The sequence below is a fragment of the Rhinolophus hipposideros genome (assembly GCF_964194185.1).
Source record: "Rhinolophus hipposideros genome assembly, chromosome: 15".
In the NCBI taxonomy this organism is placed as follows: domain Eukaryota; kingdom Metazoa; phylum Chordata; class Mammalia; order Chiroptera; family Rhinolophidae; genus Rhinolophus; species Rhinolophus hipposideros.
The window spans coordinates 42,133,589-42,151,412 of NC_138061.1; the positions used below are offsets into that span (position 1 = coordinate 42,133,589).

Sequence of the window (17,824 nt, forward strand, 5' to 3'; positions counted from 1 at the left end):
TCCAGGAAAGGCGGGCATTGTAAGACAAGGTGGAGAAAGATCAGTACCCTGTTCAGGTAAAGTACTTCCTCATTTAAAGATGAGGGAAGAAAACTTATGGCTCTGATGCCATTTGAGCAGAATTTTGGAGAATGGATGGAATTTAGACATGAAAAACCATGGCCTTCCAGGAATAGAAAATCAAATGGAGAAATAAAATGTGGAGGTGGAATAAAGTTGGGCATAGAGAGTTTGAGTAATTTAAAGCAGAGTGACTAAGTGACTGGGACAAATGACTGTGAAGGGGAGTCCAGAGAGAAGGATAGAACCAAATGAGGAGACCTTGGGTGCTGAGCCCTGAGTTATTCAGTAGGCAGCGGAGCAGGGACACATGCAAGATTGATAACAAGCTAAATGTTAGGCTTTGCCACTTATTCTGCTTTCACTGTGTGTATAGGTGGAGTAAAGTAGAGAGAGGGTGGGATGGAGGAATATGGAAGACCAGACTGGCATTTGCCTTTTATCTTTTGATTATGAGCTTCATGTCTCTTCAGCCAAGCCACACGAGGACTGGCAACCTCTGGGACTGTCCTTTTCCTTCTTCCCCCTCAACTTACCCTTCAACTCCCTTATGGTTCATTGGGTCCCTGCCATTCTTCACAACACTCCCAATTTTGACATCTCATTTCAGACAGTGAATCTACAGAGCTGTCTTTCTATAAAATCTACATGTGGGGCCATAAACTGGATGAAACCAATTGGTGGGATTTTCCTCCTCCCTCCCTCCCTCCTTCGTCCTTCCTTCCCTTCCTTCTTTTTAAAAAATGCCTTATACTACCTGTTGGCTCTGCAGGCATTTAGTAAGTTTGCCGCTGCCATTCTACATTTAAGCTTTTGAACCTCCTAAGTACAAAATACGTTTTTCTCTTGGTATATTTTGACTAATAGAACTGTGAGGATTCAGTGAGGATTCAGTTTTGAAGTTAGTCCAGAAGATGTATGAATAATATCCAAAGTCTGGGGACTTAAATTGTCATCACAGTGTTACCAGAGGATACTTATCTGTGAGATTATCTGATACCAGAGCTAGTGAAGACTTGTCAGTTAGAGCTCAAAAGAGATCTTAGAATCTTCTAGATCACTGGTTCCCAAAGGCTACTCAACAATTGAGGCTCAAATTTTCAATGGGGATCTTTAAAATATAAGGGTTGTCTAAGCTTCCACACTGAAATATTAACTCTGTGGAGGGACTTAGGCCTAAGAACCTGAGAATCCTTTTTTTTCTTTTTTTAAGCTGCCCAGGTTCATTATCAAAGCTCATGATAGCAATGATTATTAACACTTAGCCTACTCGTCCTCATGGGTCATAGCTTCAAAACGCGGCGGCCATTTAAGTCAAGTATCAAAGATTAGAAAGTTATCTTCATGCTATTACTAAGTAAACATATCAGCATATTAACATTTTGTTGGCTCAAAAGCGGCACAAAGTTTCCAATGAATGTTTTTCCATTTTGTAAAGTGATAATCTAAATTGGGACTCTAAGGAAAAGTGTATCAAAGTGTATCACCATAACACTTCATTTTTTTATGAATTGACTTTTGTGTAGAAAAAGATCCTTGCCGTGCTCCAGTCCATACCTTCATTTTACAAATGAGGAAACTGAGGCACAAGATGAAATGAATTGCATGGGGGTTCATCATGGCATTCTTCAAATTCTGACCTACTGAGAATTGTGTACACAATTGTTTCAACCTCAATAATACCACTGGAAGGAAAGAGATTCATAAAAGATGATTGTCTGTGCCTTCCATTCTCAGCAGTCTCTTATGTATCTAGAATGCTTTCTACGTATTTTGGGTGATGTGTTGGAAAAAGGATCTAATAACCTACCTTCGTTAGTCACATCTTCCAGTCAGTCTTTTGTACCTTACATGATCCTTAGAAGGTAAACTATTACTAGCTGAGACTTGATATGATTCTTGATAAAATCTGTGAATTTAGGAGATGGGTTAAGGAGTCTGAATGATGTAAATATTCAGTAATAGTAAAAAAATGTCAAGTTTAAAATTTGTAGATGTATCTCCTCTGCTGTTAACTTGTGATTAGATAAAGACATCTCTGGAATTCCTTCTGGGTATAGAAAGAGGCCATTTTAATTGGTTTGTTTTTGTTTGTGGTTATAAACTATTTCAGACCTTCTGGTTTGAATTGTGGATTATGGATTATTTCATTTCAGTTCTTTACAACCCTCCAATTGAATTTAAAAAAAAGAAAGATGAGCAAAAGTTCCAATTTAAACCTTGATAGCATTCGACTAATGGCTATATTCAGTTTTCTTAGCCTCCCCTGCCTTTGTTGGAAATGTGTATTGTGTCTCTATGGCCTTATGTTTAGAGATCATTTCCTAAAAAACCTTATCCTGGCATTTTGATTAGTTGTCAATTTGGACCCTTCCTTTGTAGTCATATATCCAACTTCTCCTTCTAAATATTTTAGCATATGGGCACCTACAGCTGAAGAAGCGTAACGGGGTAAAGTTTTGCTGATGAGCTGAGAGGCTTGCACTTTAGTCTCTGGTGAAGCAATTAAAGCTTACAGAGTAGCTTGAGGTATTACCAGGATGCAGCATGTTGAGGATGGTTTGCTACACTGTTTTCTCTTTGGCCAACCATTTCCTGATGTGCCAAGGGCATGATCTGGAGAGAAGGTAATATTAGGTTAGTGCAAAAATAATTGTGGTTTAAAAGGTTAAAAATAATTGTAAAAACCGCAATTATTTTTGCACCAACCTAATAGAATAGGGAAATGGGTCTTGAATAAATCTTATCCTAGAGGCAGAAGATGATACAAGTGGTGCCTTCTAAGAATGTCTGCTAGCAGCCCATCTTTCTCCATGGGTGAGATGACCATTACTTTGCATCTGGAAGAAGAAGTCACTTGTCTTCTTGCTGGAAAGATTAGGCTTTGACATCATCTAAAGACATCCGCTGAATCTAACTCTAGTTCTCTGGACAGACAAAGCCTCTTGCTTAACTCAAAATTCTCAAGGCCAAAGATGATGTCATGTAGTTTTGAAAAGCTCCAGTTCCTGGAGTACTACCAGGAAAAAAAGTCATCTTCCTTGAATTCAGTCCGCCCTCAAGGTGTCCTGAGAAAGAGGCTATTTCTCAGAGCAGCCTGGGCAACACTGCTTTCAGGGAAACTTTCCTTTTGACTCTATTTTCTACACATTCTTACGCCATGCAAACACTACAATCCTAAAAGACTTCTGATTGCTGTTTCCTCACCAGGCCACAAAAATTCCATGATTATTTCATTTCTGCCACCTCACAGGCAGTGAAATCAAGTCTCTAAAACCGTGCCTTGGGTTAAAACGATTTTTTTCATCTTTTTAAGTGACAGGATATTTTCATCAAATAAAATTGTGGAAGGGACAATTCCTTTCCCACTTACTAGACCAGTTTTCTTGGCAGGAGTGGGCATTGTGGAGAGTGACTTTCAGGGCACCTGTACAACCCCACCTGAGTTCTAAAGAGCAGTTTGAAAACCACTATATTTATAAGCAATGAAAACTTTATGAACATAAAAGGTGAAAAGTGCTTTTCACAGACTTTCTTGGGTCTTACCACAGTAGGGAACGAAGTAACTGTCAAGTATCTTCAAAGTGAGAGTAAGTCTCACAGGCACTCAGATTGGTTTATTTTACCTGGGTGTGGTCTGCTCAGTTTTTCATCGTGCTTTATGGTTAATTGTATGGGGTTGTGCTTCCTGCTATATTATGAACCCTTGAAAGCTGTAACATCTCTCTCTTTTCATGGTATCTCCCCACCCTCAATTCTCCATCCTCCCCCCGGTACCTTCATGCCTCTGTACTTGGCACAGTGCCCTAAAATAGGAAGCAGTGGAAGATGGGTTGATGTCATGAATCCCTATCTTCTAACTGAGGACTTTGAGGGAGATTAACAGGGGAAAGCACAATCCAAGAGAGCTAGCTACCTGGATGAATTTGGCCATTGTCTTTAGGAAACAATGAACCAGAATTTCTTTGTATTCTTAAAAACCTAAAATAAATGGAAGGCCAGATTGAAACATGAACATGACCGGCGGCCTGAAACTTAATGAGACAGTTGATCAAACCTGCACCTTGGCTCCATCAAACTTTCCAGCTGATTGGGTTTGGGGGTTAGATATCAGGAGGCTGACCTTGGTTCTGCCCTTGATGGGGTGTAAAGCTAACATGCATCCGGAGAGGACATTGGACAATAGAATAAAAACCCTAAGTAAATGCATAATTAGGCATGACGGAAGCATATTGGTGCAGAAGGCAGAGTTATCCAGGTGGGAACACGATGCCCAGTAGCTGGGCCACGAGGTCCTTTCCTGTCTCTTTACAGGCTCTGAGACCCATTGTAAGTTTGGATGACAGGAGATTTAGACATTTCTTGCTTTAGAACACTTGGTCAGCATTTGAATTAAGTGCACATAGGCCCCCAAACTAGAAATGTGTACCCAGGAGAACTGTGTACTTAAAACGGTTGGAAAGGGCACTTTTTTTTTTTTTTTTTTAAGAATTGATCACTCCCTCCTTCTTTTTTCTTTTTTAAACTTTTATTTATTTTAAGTGTGTTTTTCCAGAACCCATCAGCTCCAAGTCAAGAAGTTGTTTCAATCTAGTTATGGAGGGCGCTGCTCACAGTGGCCCATGTGGGGATCGAACCTGCAACCTTGTTGTTAAGAGCACTGTGCTCTAACGAACTGAGCTAACCAGACGCCCCAGAAGGGGCACATTTTATGACTTTTCTATGGAAAGAAAATACCTCAACATGGCTTAGTTTATCCAGGCTGCCCAGTGGAAGCTCGGTACACAGAGAGATGACTTCCTTGAAGGCCCAGACCTTGTCTTCCCTCTAAATGAGTCCTCAATGGTAAAAACTGTATTTAAAGAGCAGGACCTGCGAGCAGGGGGCTAACACAGACCCCCAGCCAGCGGCACATGGCTTATTCACACCAAGTGGTTCTTGATGCTGGCTTCCTGCTGCCACAAGTTCAGTCCTAGTGTGAGGAAGATTTTTTTCCTTTTGATAATTCATTATTTATTCTTAAAGAAATTTTGTCATCTCTGTGATAGGCAAGTGTTTAACAACGCGTTCCCTAGTCTAGGTGATAGGATGTGGGAAGGGAACAAGGTCAATTTCCACACATTAAGTGTCCCTATCGGCAGTGGTCTTTTCATTACAATTTCCACAATCTGTATTATTTTGTTTATATGTCTGGTCAGTTGTTTATTTTTGGTATCCCCCACAAGAATGCAGTCATGTTGGCTGTTGGGTCTGATTATCATCGGTGCATCTCAGCTGTTATTATAATACAGTACCCAACAGGTGGGAGACGTTCAATAAATGGTGAATGAATGGTTGAGTGAACTGATGGATTCAGGTATAATAGGGACTTATCCATGACTCAGTGGTGAACATAATAACAAAACCTGTGTTCTAACTAGAGACACAAGTAGTCAGCAGAGAAAGAACCAGAGTTTTACTTGCTACTTTAAGAGAGTGAAATCTCAAAGAGCACTGTTTACCGAACCCAGCTAACCTCACAGCTATGCCACTTGCCCACGAATGAGAGACCCAGAGCTCGGTGTTGAGAACTTGTAGCAGAAGGCGTGCTTCCCACACTCGTCTGCCTCCTTTGAAGCAAAAGGCCCTTGGAGTTCTGTATGATCACCCTGCTACATGCATGAGCTAATTCATCAGTTCATTCTGATGTGGAGGCTGCTTTGATGTAGGGACCATAAGAGGCTGCTCTTGGGACCATAAAACGTCGGTATGAATCCTGACATTGCCATTCTGCTGCTGTGTGCCCTTGGGCAAGTCGTGCAGCCTCTCTGAGTCTCCCTCCCTCTCAAATCATGGATTTGAAAACGCTACAAAATATGAAGTACAGTGCACACGAGAGATACAAGAATGACAAGAGTGATGGTTTCTTCTGAAGTGATTGCAGGGACATAACTTTGGCTGTTTTCTGCCCTTCTGGGCTCCGCAGGGCCCACACACCTCATCTGAGGGAAGGGAGTATGGAGGTTTATTTCAGTGGACCTTGGTATCCTAAGGGCTTTGAGGAATAATGTAGAAACTTGGGAGGGGATCCTGTTTCTTCTCTCTTGATACACAGGCTTCACATAGATCAGCCTGAAATTGTATTATTCAAAAGGCTGGAGGGAGATTGTAATTAAATATAAGATAATTACCAAAATATGTATTTTGAGTGTTTTGAAAGGAGCTTGAAACCATTTATTATAATCAAAGCCAAGCTGAAATAAAGGAGGATTTTATTTTTAGTTATACCTGCTGGTAGATGTAAGAGGTGGTTCTGTCTAGTGAGAACCATTGAAACAAATTGGTTCAAGAATCTTCTTGGGAGATTGAACAATGCAGAAGTCACATTATCTAGAGGTTCTAGTTAGGCTTGTTGAGAAGTGTTTATGGAAATAAAGGGGTTCTTTTTCCTCTGAAATAGAAAAGGTACCATTTTCCTTATAATATTTAACTACCCTTCCCCTCCTCCTTAGATTCCAATTTCAGAGCCCTTGGTTACAAACTGAGATTTTGCCCCCCTGGATTGCTGCCTTTAGCCCCTAAGTGAACTCCATTGGCAGCTCTGCAGGTATTTTTCAAACGAAGCTTCCTGCTCTGATTGTATTAAATGCCCCCTGGCACCTCTGCCATGCCCTGCCCCCTGCACATTCCAATAACAGAGTTTTCCTGTAACCCTGTTGAGAAACATTCACGAGGACCTCAGAACTTGTTCTGCCTTCCTAGTTTCAAGGAAACATTGGGCTTGCTCGGATGTAGTAAATGATGGGGTTTCCCCCAATTAATCTTGTGCAGCATCATACATCTGTTGTTTCGTAAAATCTTAATTTATGTACAGAAATTAAATTAAAGAAAAAAATAAAACAAGACCAATGGCATGCCGTTCAGTATATTGCAAGCTGTGTGTTTTTATGCACCTAACTTAGTAATGCACATAGCTTGCATTTTGACTTTGGAATATGTTAGTTTTCATACGATTTGATCGATATCCCATTTTCCTGACTTAAGTGAATAAAAATAAACAGCTTGCAACATACACAGTTTTAGATTTTGATTTTGTTTTGGTGGTTAGAGAAGCTGTCATAAAAATGTAGCCTGAAATGACTATAAATTCCATAAACCAATTTGATCAGTTTAATTAGTTTTGTTGTAATTTTATTTAGGTTTTTTTTTTTGTTGTTTGTTTTTTTAAGTAGGCAATACATCACATAGTTCAAAAATCAGAGGATACAAAAGCATGTTTGGGGAAAAGTCTCTCTTAACTTATGTACTTGGCCACCCATTTTCACACCATTCAAGCAACCAAGGTTAATTCTGATTCATTCAAACTAATGTACTAAGATATATTTTAGCAATAGCTTACTTTATGTTGATGCTTAATCACATGACATAAAGGAATTAAATATGAGTTTTTGGGAACTTGCGTGGGGGGGGGTGGCAAATAACTACATAAATATCCAGAGAGATGCCTTAGACAGAAATGCCCTAAGGGTGACAAAACATAAAGCCAAAAGCAGAATTCCATTTTTATTGTAAAGAGAAGCATTGAAAGTGAGTTCTCACTATAAAACCGTAAGTCTTCCTCCATACTCATTTGGACTTCTCTGATTCTGGGTTCCCAGAACAGACTGTTCTCTTCTGACTGTTGCATATGTATTGAATCCTGGCACTGTGAATCTCTTATGATGCAAGATTGAATTTCCCATTGCCATTTTTTCAGATAACAGCCCGCCGTCAATGGAAACACATTTATGATGAATTAGGCGGTAATCCTGGGAGCACGAGCGCGGCCACTTGCACCCGCAGACATTATGAAAGGTAAAACAACAGCGGCAACAACGGACACCTTTTTTGGAAAGTCCTTGCTTAATTGAAAGTGTGTTAATTGGAAGAAACTTTTGGTCAAGGATAAGACCAGAGGGTAGTCTAAAGGACCTTTTAAAGGAAACAGAAAATATCCCTCTGGCATTTTACTTGGCCTACTGCCTTGTGATTTTTAGGGGATGTGGATTTTTCTGGTTACTGGGGCTAAAATTCAATGTTCTTTTAGTTTGCTTTTATCCTGGGACCACCTTGCTTGACAATACCATTTTGTTTTTCCCCCGCAAGCATAACATTACTCCGTATGTTCTCTGTTGGTTCATTTCCTATGAGAACCTTCAGATTCTGGAAAACATAGGTCTGCAGTGTTGCTATGAGTTTGTCACGTAACTGTATTAACATTGAAATGTATTAATGTTGTATGTATTAACATTGCAAAGTAAGCATTTCTTGAATAAGAAAATTGGCCCCCCGATAAGATCGGTTGTTTTTTCCCATCTTGGTATTTTTCTTCTATGGCTGTGCTTTTGACCCAGGAAATCCTTCCTTGCCAATCTCTGTGTGGTTTAGTTTTCTAACAATTTCAGCTTCTTTCAGAAAATGATGATAATGCAAACAAGAAGTAATGCCAAATTAGACTACTATGAGGGTTGTCTCCACAGGAAAATTTCCCCTTTGCTTTAGGACTATGTTACCCACAACACTGAAGACAAGTTAGCAAATTCATGCATTATCGTTGCTCTGTACTTCGAGCCCATATTTAATTAGTTTAGGTCACACCAGCTTCCTTCTCAATGGCATTTCCCTTCTGAAGTGTTGACTGACTCAGCTCCCTGGTTTCAAATTCTGAGTTTGTGAGATCCAAGTAAAGTTTGTGTGCGTGCGTGTGTGTGTGTGTGTGTGTGTGTGTGTCTGTGTGTCATCCCACCTTTGGATCATAAAAGAGTATCTTCAGATAATGTCATCCAACACATCAACCCTTAGTCATATTTATTTTGAGTTCAATTATATTTTTATCTGTATTACATTTAATGTAGATCCTCTTTTAGTATAGTCTATTTAATGAAACTTAGACTGATTTTGTAGGTATAATTACAGTAAACTGAGTTTAGTACCTCAAGAAAAATTCCCACAAAGCTTTCCCAAGAGATTGCCAGTGTCATAATCCAGAAGGATTTTTAAAAATTGGTAACAGGAATTCAATTACTCTTCACAGCATTGTTTCCAACATAGTACATCGATTTCTTAAGTGCATGATTTCTCTCAGTATTTACTATAAAAGCCCACATTCTCACTGTATATAACAGATATAACACAGAAGTCCTAGTACAGAACAGCCTGGTATTTCAGGTGAGTGTTTTGTAAATAGTGTCCAAGATACTCTAGTGAACTTGATTTAACGCTTTAATCAGAACATTTTTGTTAGAAACACTGTATTTTCAAGAAGCTTCTATTCTGATAGTAAACCTCCCTTACCTCCATGTGCAAATGTTCCAACACCAGAACCATCAAACTTAAAGGACCAGACAGCATTTTGAAAAAGGAGTGTATCTCCAGCTGTTAGCTAGTTAACCCAGTTGAAGAATGAAAGATTCATCAAATGTATTACAAAGCATCCCATAGTCAAAAAAACAAATAGATGAGGATTGGAAAGGAAAAAGGATTGATCTAATATGTGTGTGTGTGTGTGTGTGTGTGTGTGTGTGTATGTAATTTACTCAAGCAATTGTGTGGATAAAAATAATCTCAGTCATAAATGAAAAGGCAAGATATATTCTTTGTTTACTTTGTTTCATGATTTACTTCCTGGAGTAGCAGAATCCCAAATGCCTTCAATCAGTCGAATTGGAAAATTTTAGTGCAGATACCTCAAACTTTAGCACCTAACAAGCATTATTAAAGATCTTTTAAAATTTCCTTTCTCTCCTCATTCTTGGCAGTAGAATATATTTCATATAGTTCAATATATTTCAAAAGAGGTTTGGTTTCTCACTGGATTAAATTTTTTGAAAAGCTATGTCTTTGAATTTGAATTATGAATTTGTTTGGTCAGTGTGTATCAGTTAGGATCCAGTAAGGAAAACAGAAACCACGCTAGGTATTCAACAAATATAATTTACTATTGGAATTGTTTTAGCAAGTGTTGGTGTGAAATGCTACATTACTGTGGAGGTAACAACCACAGTTTCCCCAGAGCTGAAAGAACAGAGAAAAGAGGTTAGGGGATTGCCACCTTGAAGTTCAGAGGGTGGGCCTCATAGAGCTGATGTTCAGACCCCACCCACCCCAGGGAGAGACACCCAATCAGTGCTGGTACTTCAGGAGCTCAGAGGAGGGGCTCTGTGGAGCTGGGCTCAGACCTAGGCGGCAGTGCTCCCTGGCTGGTGCTAGACCACAGAAAATGCCTCTACACTGTTTGGAATTGTTGAAAGAAGCTAGAGTCTGGAACCAACTGCTGCTGCTAAGTTATTGTTGGGTTTGCACTGAAATGAACAACCAAAGTAGAAAGAAAAAGGTCCCTTCGCCCTTCCATTGGCCTGGTAGGGCCCCATTTGCAGAACCTCAATAAGAAGAGAGCTGACAAAAAGACATGTAATTTGCAGAGCCCCATCCCAGCATCCCCAAACCAGCACAGAAGTGTGGATTTGAAATTGAGAGACAATAGTCCATCTGCCAGGTAAAACCCCTATCATAGAAATCCCTGTGCAGACCATGAAGCCCAGGTTAGAACACAGCTGTAACCTGGAGTGATTAGCAAGGTCCTTAACACTTCCTTGGCATTTCCTTTTGCCATCTAGGCCCCTCCCACATTGCTGTGATCAGATACAGAGTGTCTTGAATAGTAAGTAATTAATAAGAGTTAAGTGCCAAAATTTGCAGATGATTGAATTTTTTAAAAAAAATCAGACTCTACTTACAATAACTCCATTCCCACTCATTTGAAGCTGTCCTGATTTCAAAAGAGTCACCCATCCTCCTGTGTGTTGTGCTGGTAGAAAAGTCTAGTAATTACTGCTCTCAACGTCTTACTTCTCTTTAATGGTTCTGCCAGAAAAGGGCAGAGGATGCTCTGATTTGTCCCAGGGCCTGAAACAGCTCTGTTTCGGTCAAAAACAAAACAAAACAAAAAAACTGAAGTTCTTGGCTAAAACTGTACTTGGTGATTATGGCAGATTTCATTCATTCTTGCTAGTTACAAGCGATGCTAATAACACAATTGAAACAGAGATGACTAGATTAGTGAAGAGCCACCGTTTTCAGGAAGGTTCAAGGAGACGGAAAGGGTCAGGATGTTGTGGGCAAACGTCTCATCTGGAGATGTTCTTGGGAATTTTTAAAGCCTTCCAAATCAGATCAGAGCCATCGGAGTTCCTCCTCTGCTGCTGGTTCACTGGGTTTCTCATTCTTTTCATTCTAGTGTAGAGACTTGGTCCTTTTCCCATTTCCCTACCACCAGCTTTGCTGTCCGAGAAGATGAAGAAGAAATGAGTGATCTGCTATGCATTATCCACTGATTTATTTTTCATGCAGTGTGGTTCATGTTTCCCGTAAATGTTTTCATTTTCCAACAAGAAAAAAAAAATCATAGCCGGTTCCTCAGTAAATGTTACTTGTATATTAGTTGTGCACTTTTGGTTTATTAATGAGTGTAATAATGAAAGTGCGGGTTGTTGGAAAGAATCAATGGGTGTTTTTATTTAAGGCATAGCAGAAATGGTACAATGCCTGTGAATGCATCATTGTCGCTGAAGGCCTGACTCGTCCAAACTTGCCTCTGATTGGTTTAAATAAAATAGGCCCAAGCACTTCATAAAAATGTCTTTGTCAGCCTGGTTTTGCTTCCAAACCTATTCATCTCTGTCAGTTTTTAATATTAGTACCAGGCTCCTGGCCACAGTCCATTTAGTACTGTACTTAATTGCTCATGTTACAGATGATCACCAATATAAAAAGCATTAATGTTTCCCCATCGTGACACTGTTGCTTTGTAGATGTCTCAAACTCAGAAAAGCTCCTGGACATTTCTTGCTCAGGATTTATAGATTAAGGTACTGCAGATTATATTGCAAAGAAAAATGCCCACTGACACCTGGGCAGGACCCTTCTAAGAGGAATATTTTCTTTCTTGTCCAACTGTTTATTTAAGGTGCCTGAAATGGCTTTCCTTTATCAGTAAAGGAACCAAAAGGAAAATAGTTACTTTTATGGCATTCTCTTAGTTTGATTTTCTGGAATAGTAATTCACTTTAAAGGCTTTGTTTTCAACATGCAGATTTGTTTTCTTTTTAAATGTTTTAAGCACATGTGGGGGGTTGGGGGGGGGGGCGGAAATCTTTACACAGAATACCAGATTACTGGTTTTGATTTTCCTGAATAAATTACATGGTCTGTTTCTGTGGAGCACATGAAGTTGTTATTAGGGATTTGAAAAAGGACTATTTAGGCGAAAGCACTTTATGATGTGCTTTTCTGAGTATTTAGAAAATCAAAATCATAAACAAATGTATTTATTTGTGGGGGAAATGAGCAATTACACTTCATCTTCTTGCAGACTTCATGCCCAATTTCAAATTCTAACCTTTCGCTTTTCCTGTAAGCATTCCTCGGGCAAGACTGTCATGCCTCCTGACTGTGGCGGCTTCCTTTGCAGTGACTTGGGGTGAGCTGTACCCGAGCCAGATGCATTTGGGCAGAACCCGAGTGACAGTCAGCTGGTGCTTTGGCCTTTTTTTCTCTCAAGGTGGAAGGCAGGGTGTGGGAGGTTCATGTTTTGAGTAAGATAAGTATGTGCTCTAAGGTAAATGCCAAAAATATATCAGATTCTAAGGAACTCAGCTAATTATGTTGTGGGAAAAGGCCAAGGGAAAGTAAGGTGCGTTACCGTTCTGTTCGTGTCTGTTCATGTCTAGGACGTTGGTGTATTCTTGCTCATTTTGACACCCTTGAAATTAATCAATACACAATCCAGAAAGCCACAGGCAGGATCGCAGCATTTTAGGTTTGAGAGGTCCCTTAGCAATCTTCTAGACCAGCGTTACTCACTGAGGTTTTTCTGACCCGACTGTGAACTGTTTGCGACTAGGCCATGATGAGCCAAGCACAGCAACTGCACACGAGCATTCATATACTTACCTAACAATCTGCCAGAACCATTTTATGTCTGTTGCAACTAATAATAATAAAAAAAAAGGACCAGTATTTTATATGGTTTTTATGTATATATATTTTTTTAAAGAATGCCTTTTTCTAGTAATTCATTTGTATGGTGTTTTACGAAAGTAGCAGTAGGCAACAGATGGGACACTTAGAAAACCAGTCCTTTACCCCAGGACACTGGAGAAGCACTGCTGTGCACCAGTGGTCACAAACTCAAGTGTTTATGGTGACAGGTAGCATAGGTCATGCAGGTGGCCAGGTGGGACGGTGGGAAACTGGCACACACAGAGCAGGCCAGGGTGGCCCAGTGGGATGGGCCAATACTAATGCCTTAGGCAGATACAGTCTCTGTGCTTCCAGACCTTCCTTGTTTTTGAGATCATTTTTATGTGAAATCACCCGACTTACAAAGATTGGCTCCAACATTTCTGAAAAGATTACACGTAAGCTAACCTAAACAGTCCCATGGGCAACATGTAGCCTCCAGGCTGCCAAGCTCCGTTAGCACTGAGCTATCTTTGGCACTGGGCTGTTCCAGTCTCCGCTTAAATGCCCCGCAGTGGGAGGGCAAGGAAGAAGCGCCACTGTTGAAGGTGCCCTTTGTCCAAATACTCCCACGTGCTGAGCTAAACACCTTCTGTGGCTTTCCATGGACCCCACCTTGCCTTTTGGGGCTGCCTCGTTCCACGTGCTTCCTTTTTCTAGGTGATACAGCACCATACGTTTGGCAAAGCTTCTTTCTAAATTCAGGTCTTCCAGTTCCATTCAGCCAAGCCTCCGAGCAGGATTTACGGACCTTCACCAGCTTGGCGTGCTCTGGTGTGGATGCCTCCGATATGTGTCATTCCAAACACCTGAAGCTAGTCCAGCGCTGGCATATAGTACTTTTGGGGATGTAGGCAGTGTCAGTCTATCAGTGTAGCCTCAGATTTCATTTGAAATTGGTAAGAAGCCCTTTCCTAGGGGCCAGTTTCTTGGGCAGGATAGATTTGCCATTTGCTTGGCTGCCTTTTTCCTTTGCTGCTGCCCTCAAGAGCCAGTGGTGGTTTTTGAACATCTACCATGTGCCAAACACTCTCAGGGATACTGAAAATGTATGAACCAAAGAGTTTCGAACAGGGCTGGCAAACAAGGAGGAGGTACGCATGCTACCACATTCATGGCAGAGATTGCTAAGGGAACGGGCTGCTACTTCCTGCAAGCCCAGGCTCAGCCTCAAAATTCTAACCAATATGGCACCCCCACACTACTACCGACGCATTAGAACTGGGAGGTGCTTGGCTAACCTAACTTACCGTATGATCCGACTCATAGCCCATACCTGCATGAAAGGGAGTTAAATATTTAAGGCTATAAAAAACACTTTAGGTAAATAATAGACACAAATAATAATTTCAACCTGGACTGGAGAAAGAAGTGCCAACTGGAATGCGCTAAGTCTTCCACGAGGGTCTAGAATCTTAAAGAGGTTAGGTTAGAACTTAAGACAGATCATCATACATTGCATAAAATAATTCAGTTGTAGAATTCAAGAACAGTGAAGAAACTGTTTTTGAGGACAAGGACAGTGTGGCATTGCTTTCCTTAACACTCCCCAGGGCACCCAGCATAGCATCATGAACATAACAGGGATTCGGGAATTAAGGGTTGAATGAATTAAATTAAATCCAAACCAAAGGACAGTTTCCTTTAGGAAATGTGTAAAGAGGAGGGAATGAGGTGGTGGAAGGGAGTGTTAGGGAGGTGCTAAGGCTGAATTTCCAAATTGGATACACCAAAGGCAGGTATAATAGTTTATCCACTCAATGTCTTTTAACTCTTTTGTCCTGAGGTCCAGTGGGTAGACCAAGCGCCCTCCTCACCACTGGTGAGGTTGACCAATCTGTGGATTTGCATCTCCTTTCTGAACACTGTCCTTTTAAAGGGGTCTCTGCCCGGTGGGTACTCTGTTGGTAACACCTCTGCAGCACTGCCACCCAGGCACGCTCATCTTCCCTTCCCCCAAACCCACAGGAGGCCTCCTGGCCCTTATCAACAACCAGCAGCCCAGGAAACCTGACACAAGGTACTGAGATTTAGGTAGGCTGAGGCTGTGTTGCTGCCCTTCCATCTACAGCTCACCAAGCTTGTTCTTACAAGGTACCTGAGGTGGGTGGGTGTAAGCACCCTATGCCTGGAATAGCTTCTTATCATCTGTCAAGAATTTCTCCCTGAAGGACAGTCAGGTAATTTCATAAGCAAAAGAGCCTCCCTCCGTATCACTCAGCATGCCTAAAATGCTCTGATAACTTTCCAATGCCTGGATATTTCCAGAAACTTTTAAAAAGGAAAACAAAACTCTAGCCAGGCCCTGGAGTAGAAAAACTGGTTTCTGTTTAAAAAAAAAATAAACAACAGCCTTTGAAAAAAACATCTCTATTTAAAAATTCTTCAATTTGCCTCTAAATGCAAGTTGTAATTAATAGAAGTTGGAGCTTACACAGTTGAGTGTAAAAACACCCTCAGGCACAAACTAATCAAGTGTGTATGTCATGCTGTAAACTACAGCAAGTTCTTTGTTTGACCCAAAAAAAAGCTTGCCAAACAGCAGTTTTTCTTTGTCAAGCTCCTTTATTGTCTCATTTTTGTTTTCACCCTATCCCCCTCACTCCCCACGTCCCTTTGAACCTAGCTATAGTATATAAGAAACTTTGCAGGTCCCATGTTTTATTGATAGTTTTCATCAAGCATGAATTTAAATTTGAGAATAGATTAGGTGTCTTAGACCCTTTTCTTTTTGATAAATAACAAGAGGTTTCTACTTATGATTTTCTGTCCTCGGGGCTTTATCATTAAGATTAAATAACTGTACTCTCAAGCATGCCACTGCACAAACATCTTTTCAATTATGTGAGTAACAGATGCCTTCACAAAGGAACTATTGAAAATTCAGAAAGCATGTTTCCAAAAAAGAAAGGGGGAAAAAAAAAAGTATCAGATGACAGAAGAATGTAATTGTTTACCATTAAAATATATCCTTAACTCTTCCATTGAAAACCTCTCGGAACATTCTGTTTTTGTACAAGTTATTACAAAGTTTGATCAAAATAATAAATGTTTGGGGGAACTGTTGAGCATTTCAGAAGCCCTGGAATCCATGGTATGTCACATCCATATGACTTAAATGCACTAGCTGTTTTTACATATGGACACTGCCTGCCTTCATTTGTGGGGTACATGTCATGTTGCAAACACTGTAGTTATATTTGTCTATTATTCTTGAAATAACCTTCGTCTGCCCTTGAAATGGATCCACCCAACTTGATTCTAAGTTAGTCATTGTTTTCTCATTGAGGAGAATAATTGCTGCCGTCTCGGCTGGCTGGCATTGTGGAGGGCTAGGGACTGTTGATGGGTCCATGCCCTCTGTTGTGAGCTTGTATTTAAATCTCTGGGGCTAAGGTCAGCCTTTCTTACATCCATTTGAATTTTCTTCAATGTGGTCTTCATTTGAAAGCCATGAGGCTAACATCAATCTAGACACTCTTACAAGAGGCAAGGAGGCATCATCGAGGCAGAGTCTCGTAAGGGCTTTCAGTCTAGCTGGGGAGACTACGGGAACCTCAGACTTGGGAAGATTAAGTGCGATAACCTGGAATTCATGGAGGATGAGGTTCTTGAATTTCTCTTTCCATCCAACATCAAGCTCAGCCTGATATAACTAAGGTTACCAGCTTTTGGAGACTTGTAACCCATTGTAAAAGCATTCGTGTGCCCAGTGCCCAAGTCATGCTTTTGTGGTAGAGGGTTGACTCTTTGTTTCCAGGTGGGTCTGTTGCCTCTGAGAAGAGAACACTCACTCGATTTCTTAGCCAGTTCCTTAGGAGCTTGGAATTCTCTTAACCCAGGGGTGATCCTTTCAGTATCTCCCCTATGTTGGTGCTTCTCGGACAATGTTTAAAGATGCACAGCTTCTTTGCTGATACATAAACAGCTTGGACTAGCAGAGGCAGGCGGGTCTGGGTTGGAACTCCAATTCTGGCACGTAATAGCTGCATGCCTTTGATTAGTCTTTTAATCACCTACCTTTGAACCTCAGTTTTCTCATCCACAAAATGAGGATAAAATAATATACCTGTGGAGAGTTCTTTTTGTAATGGTGGAAGCTAAGACATGCAAAGTCCCCAATACATGGTGGCTGCGATTAATATTGTAATGACTAATGTAAGAACAGACTGAGGTGTTTCTCCCCACCCTCCCACTTCACCTGTAATCCAGGCCTCCACAGCTCATGTAATTCCAAATCAAGGGACCTGTCATTCTTGCGCTATTTTTCTCACACTGACATGCCTTTGTGGGAGTGAAGTCACCATCTTGCTGGGTCTGGCACCATGTACCTTTTTTTCCTCTCTTTGCTTAGTGAGGGTCATAGTCACTCCAGGACCAGGGAGGAAGGTGTCAGAGTTATCAGTAGGCCTCAGAAACAACTCTCCCACCACTTCCAGGGGTAAATGGAATTGATACCTTCAAAACGCTTTTTTTTGTTCATCTTCTGCTGCCCCTTGAGTAGGTCATGAAGCCCCCAGTAGAGCAGGTCATTTTCCCAGGGAAGAACTTTTCTGAAGACAAGGGTCCATGTTTGGTTGTTGATACCAACACCAGTGGGTCACGTGCATACAGTTTAGGTATCTTAGCATAGAATACAAATGATGCTATTTATACCCACTTTTTAAGAAGCTTGATACAGTTGACCCTTGGTAGGTCATGGGCAAGCTGTCTTTTACACAGAATC

General features: G+C 40.8%; 1 protein-coding gene across 4 annotated transcripts in view; it reads left to right on the forward strand.

The window, feature by feature from the left end:
• The window catches only part of ARID5B (AT-rich interaction domain 5B), a 169,422-nt gene that overhangs the window by 139,527 nt on the left and 12,071 nt on the right, over positions 1-17,824 (forward strand). For all 4 annotated transcript variants that reach the window (XM_081074019.1, XM_081074020.1, XM_081074021.1 and 1 more), the window contains one exon: positions 7,796-7,893. In XM_081074019.1, the coding sequence (XP_080930145.1) occupies positions 7,796-7,893 (98 nt within the window). The remainder of the gene's footprint in view (positions 1-7,795; positions 7,894-17,824) is intronic.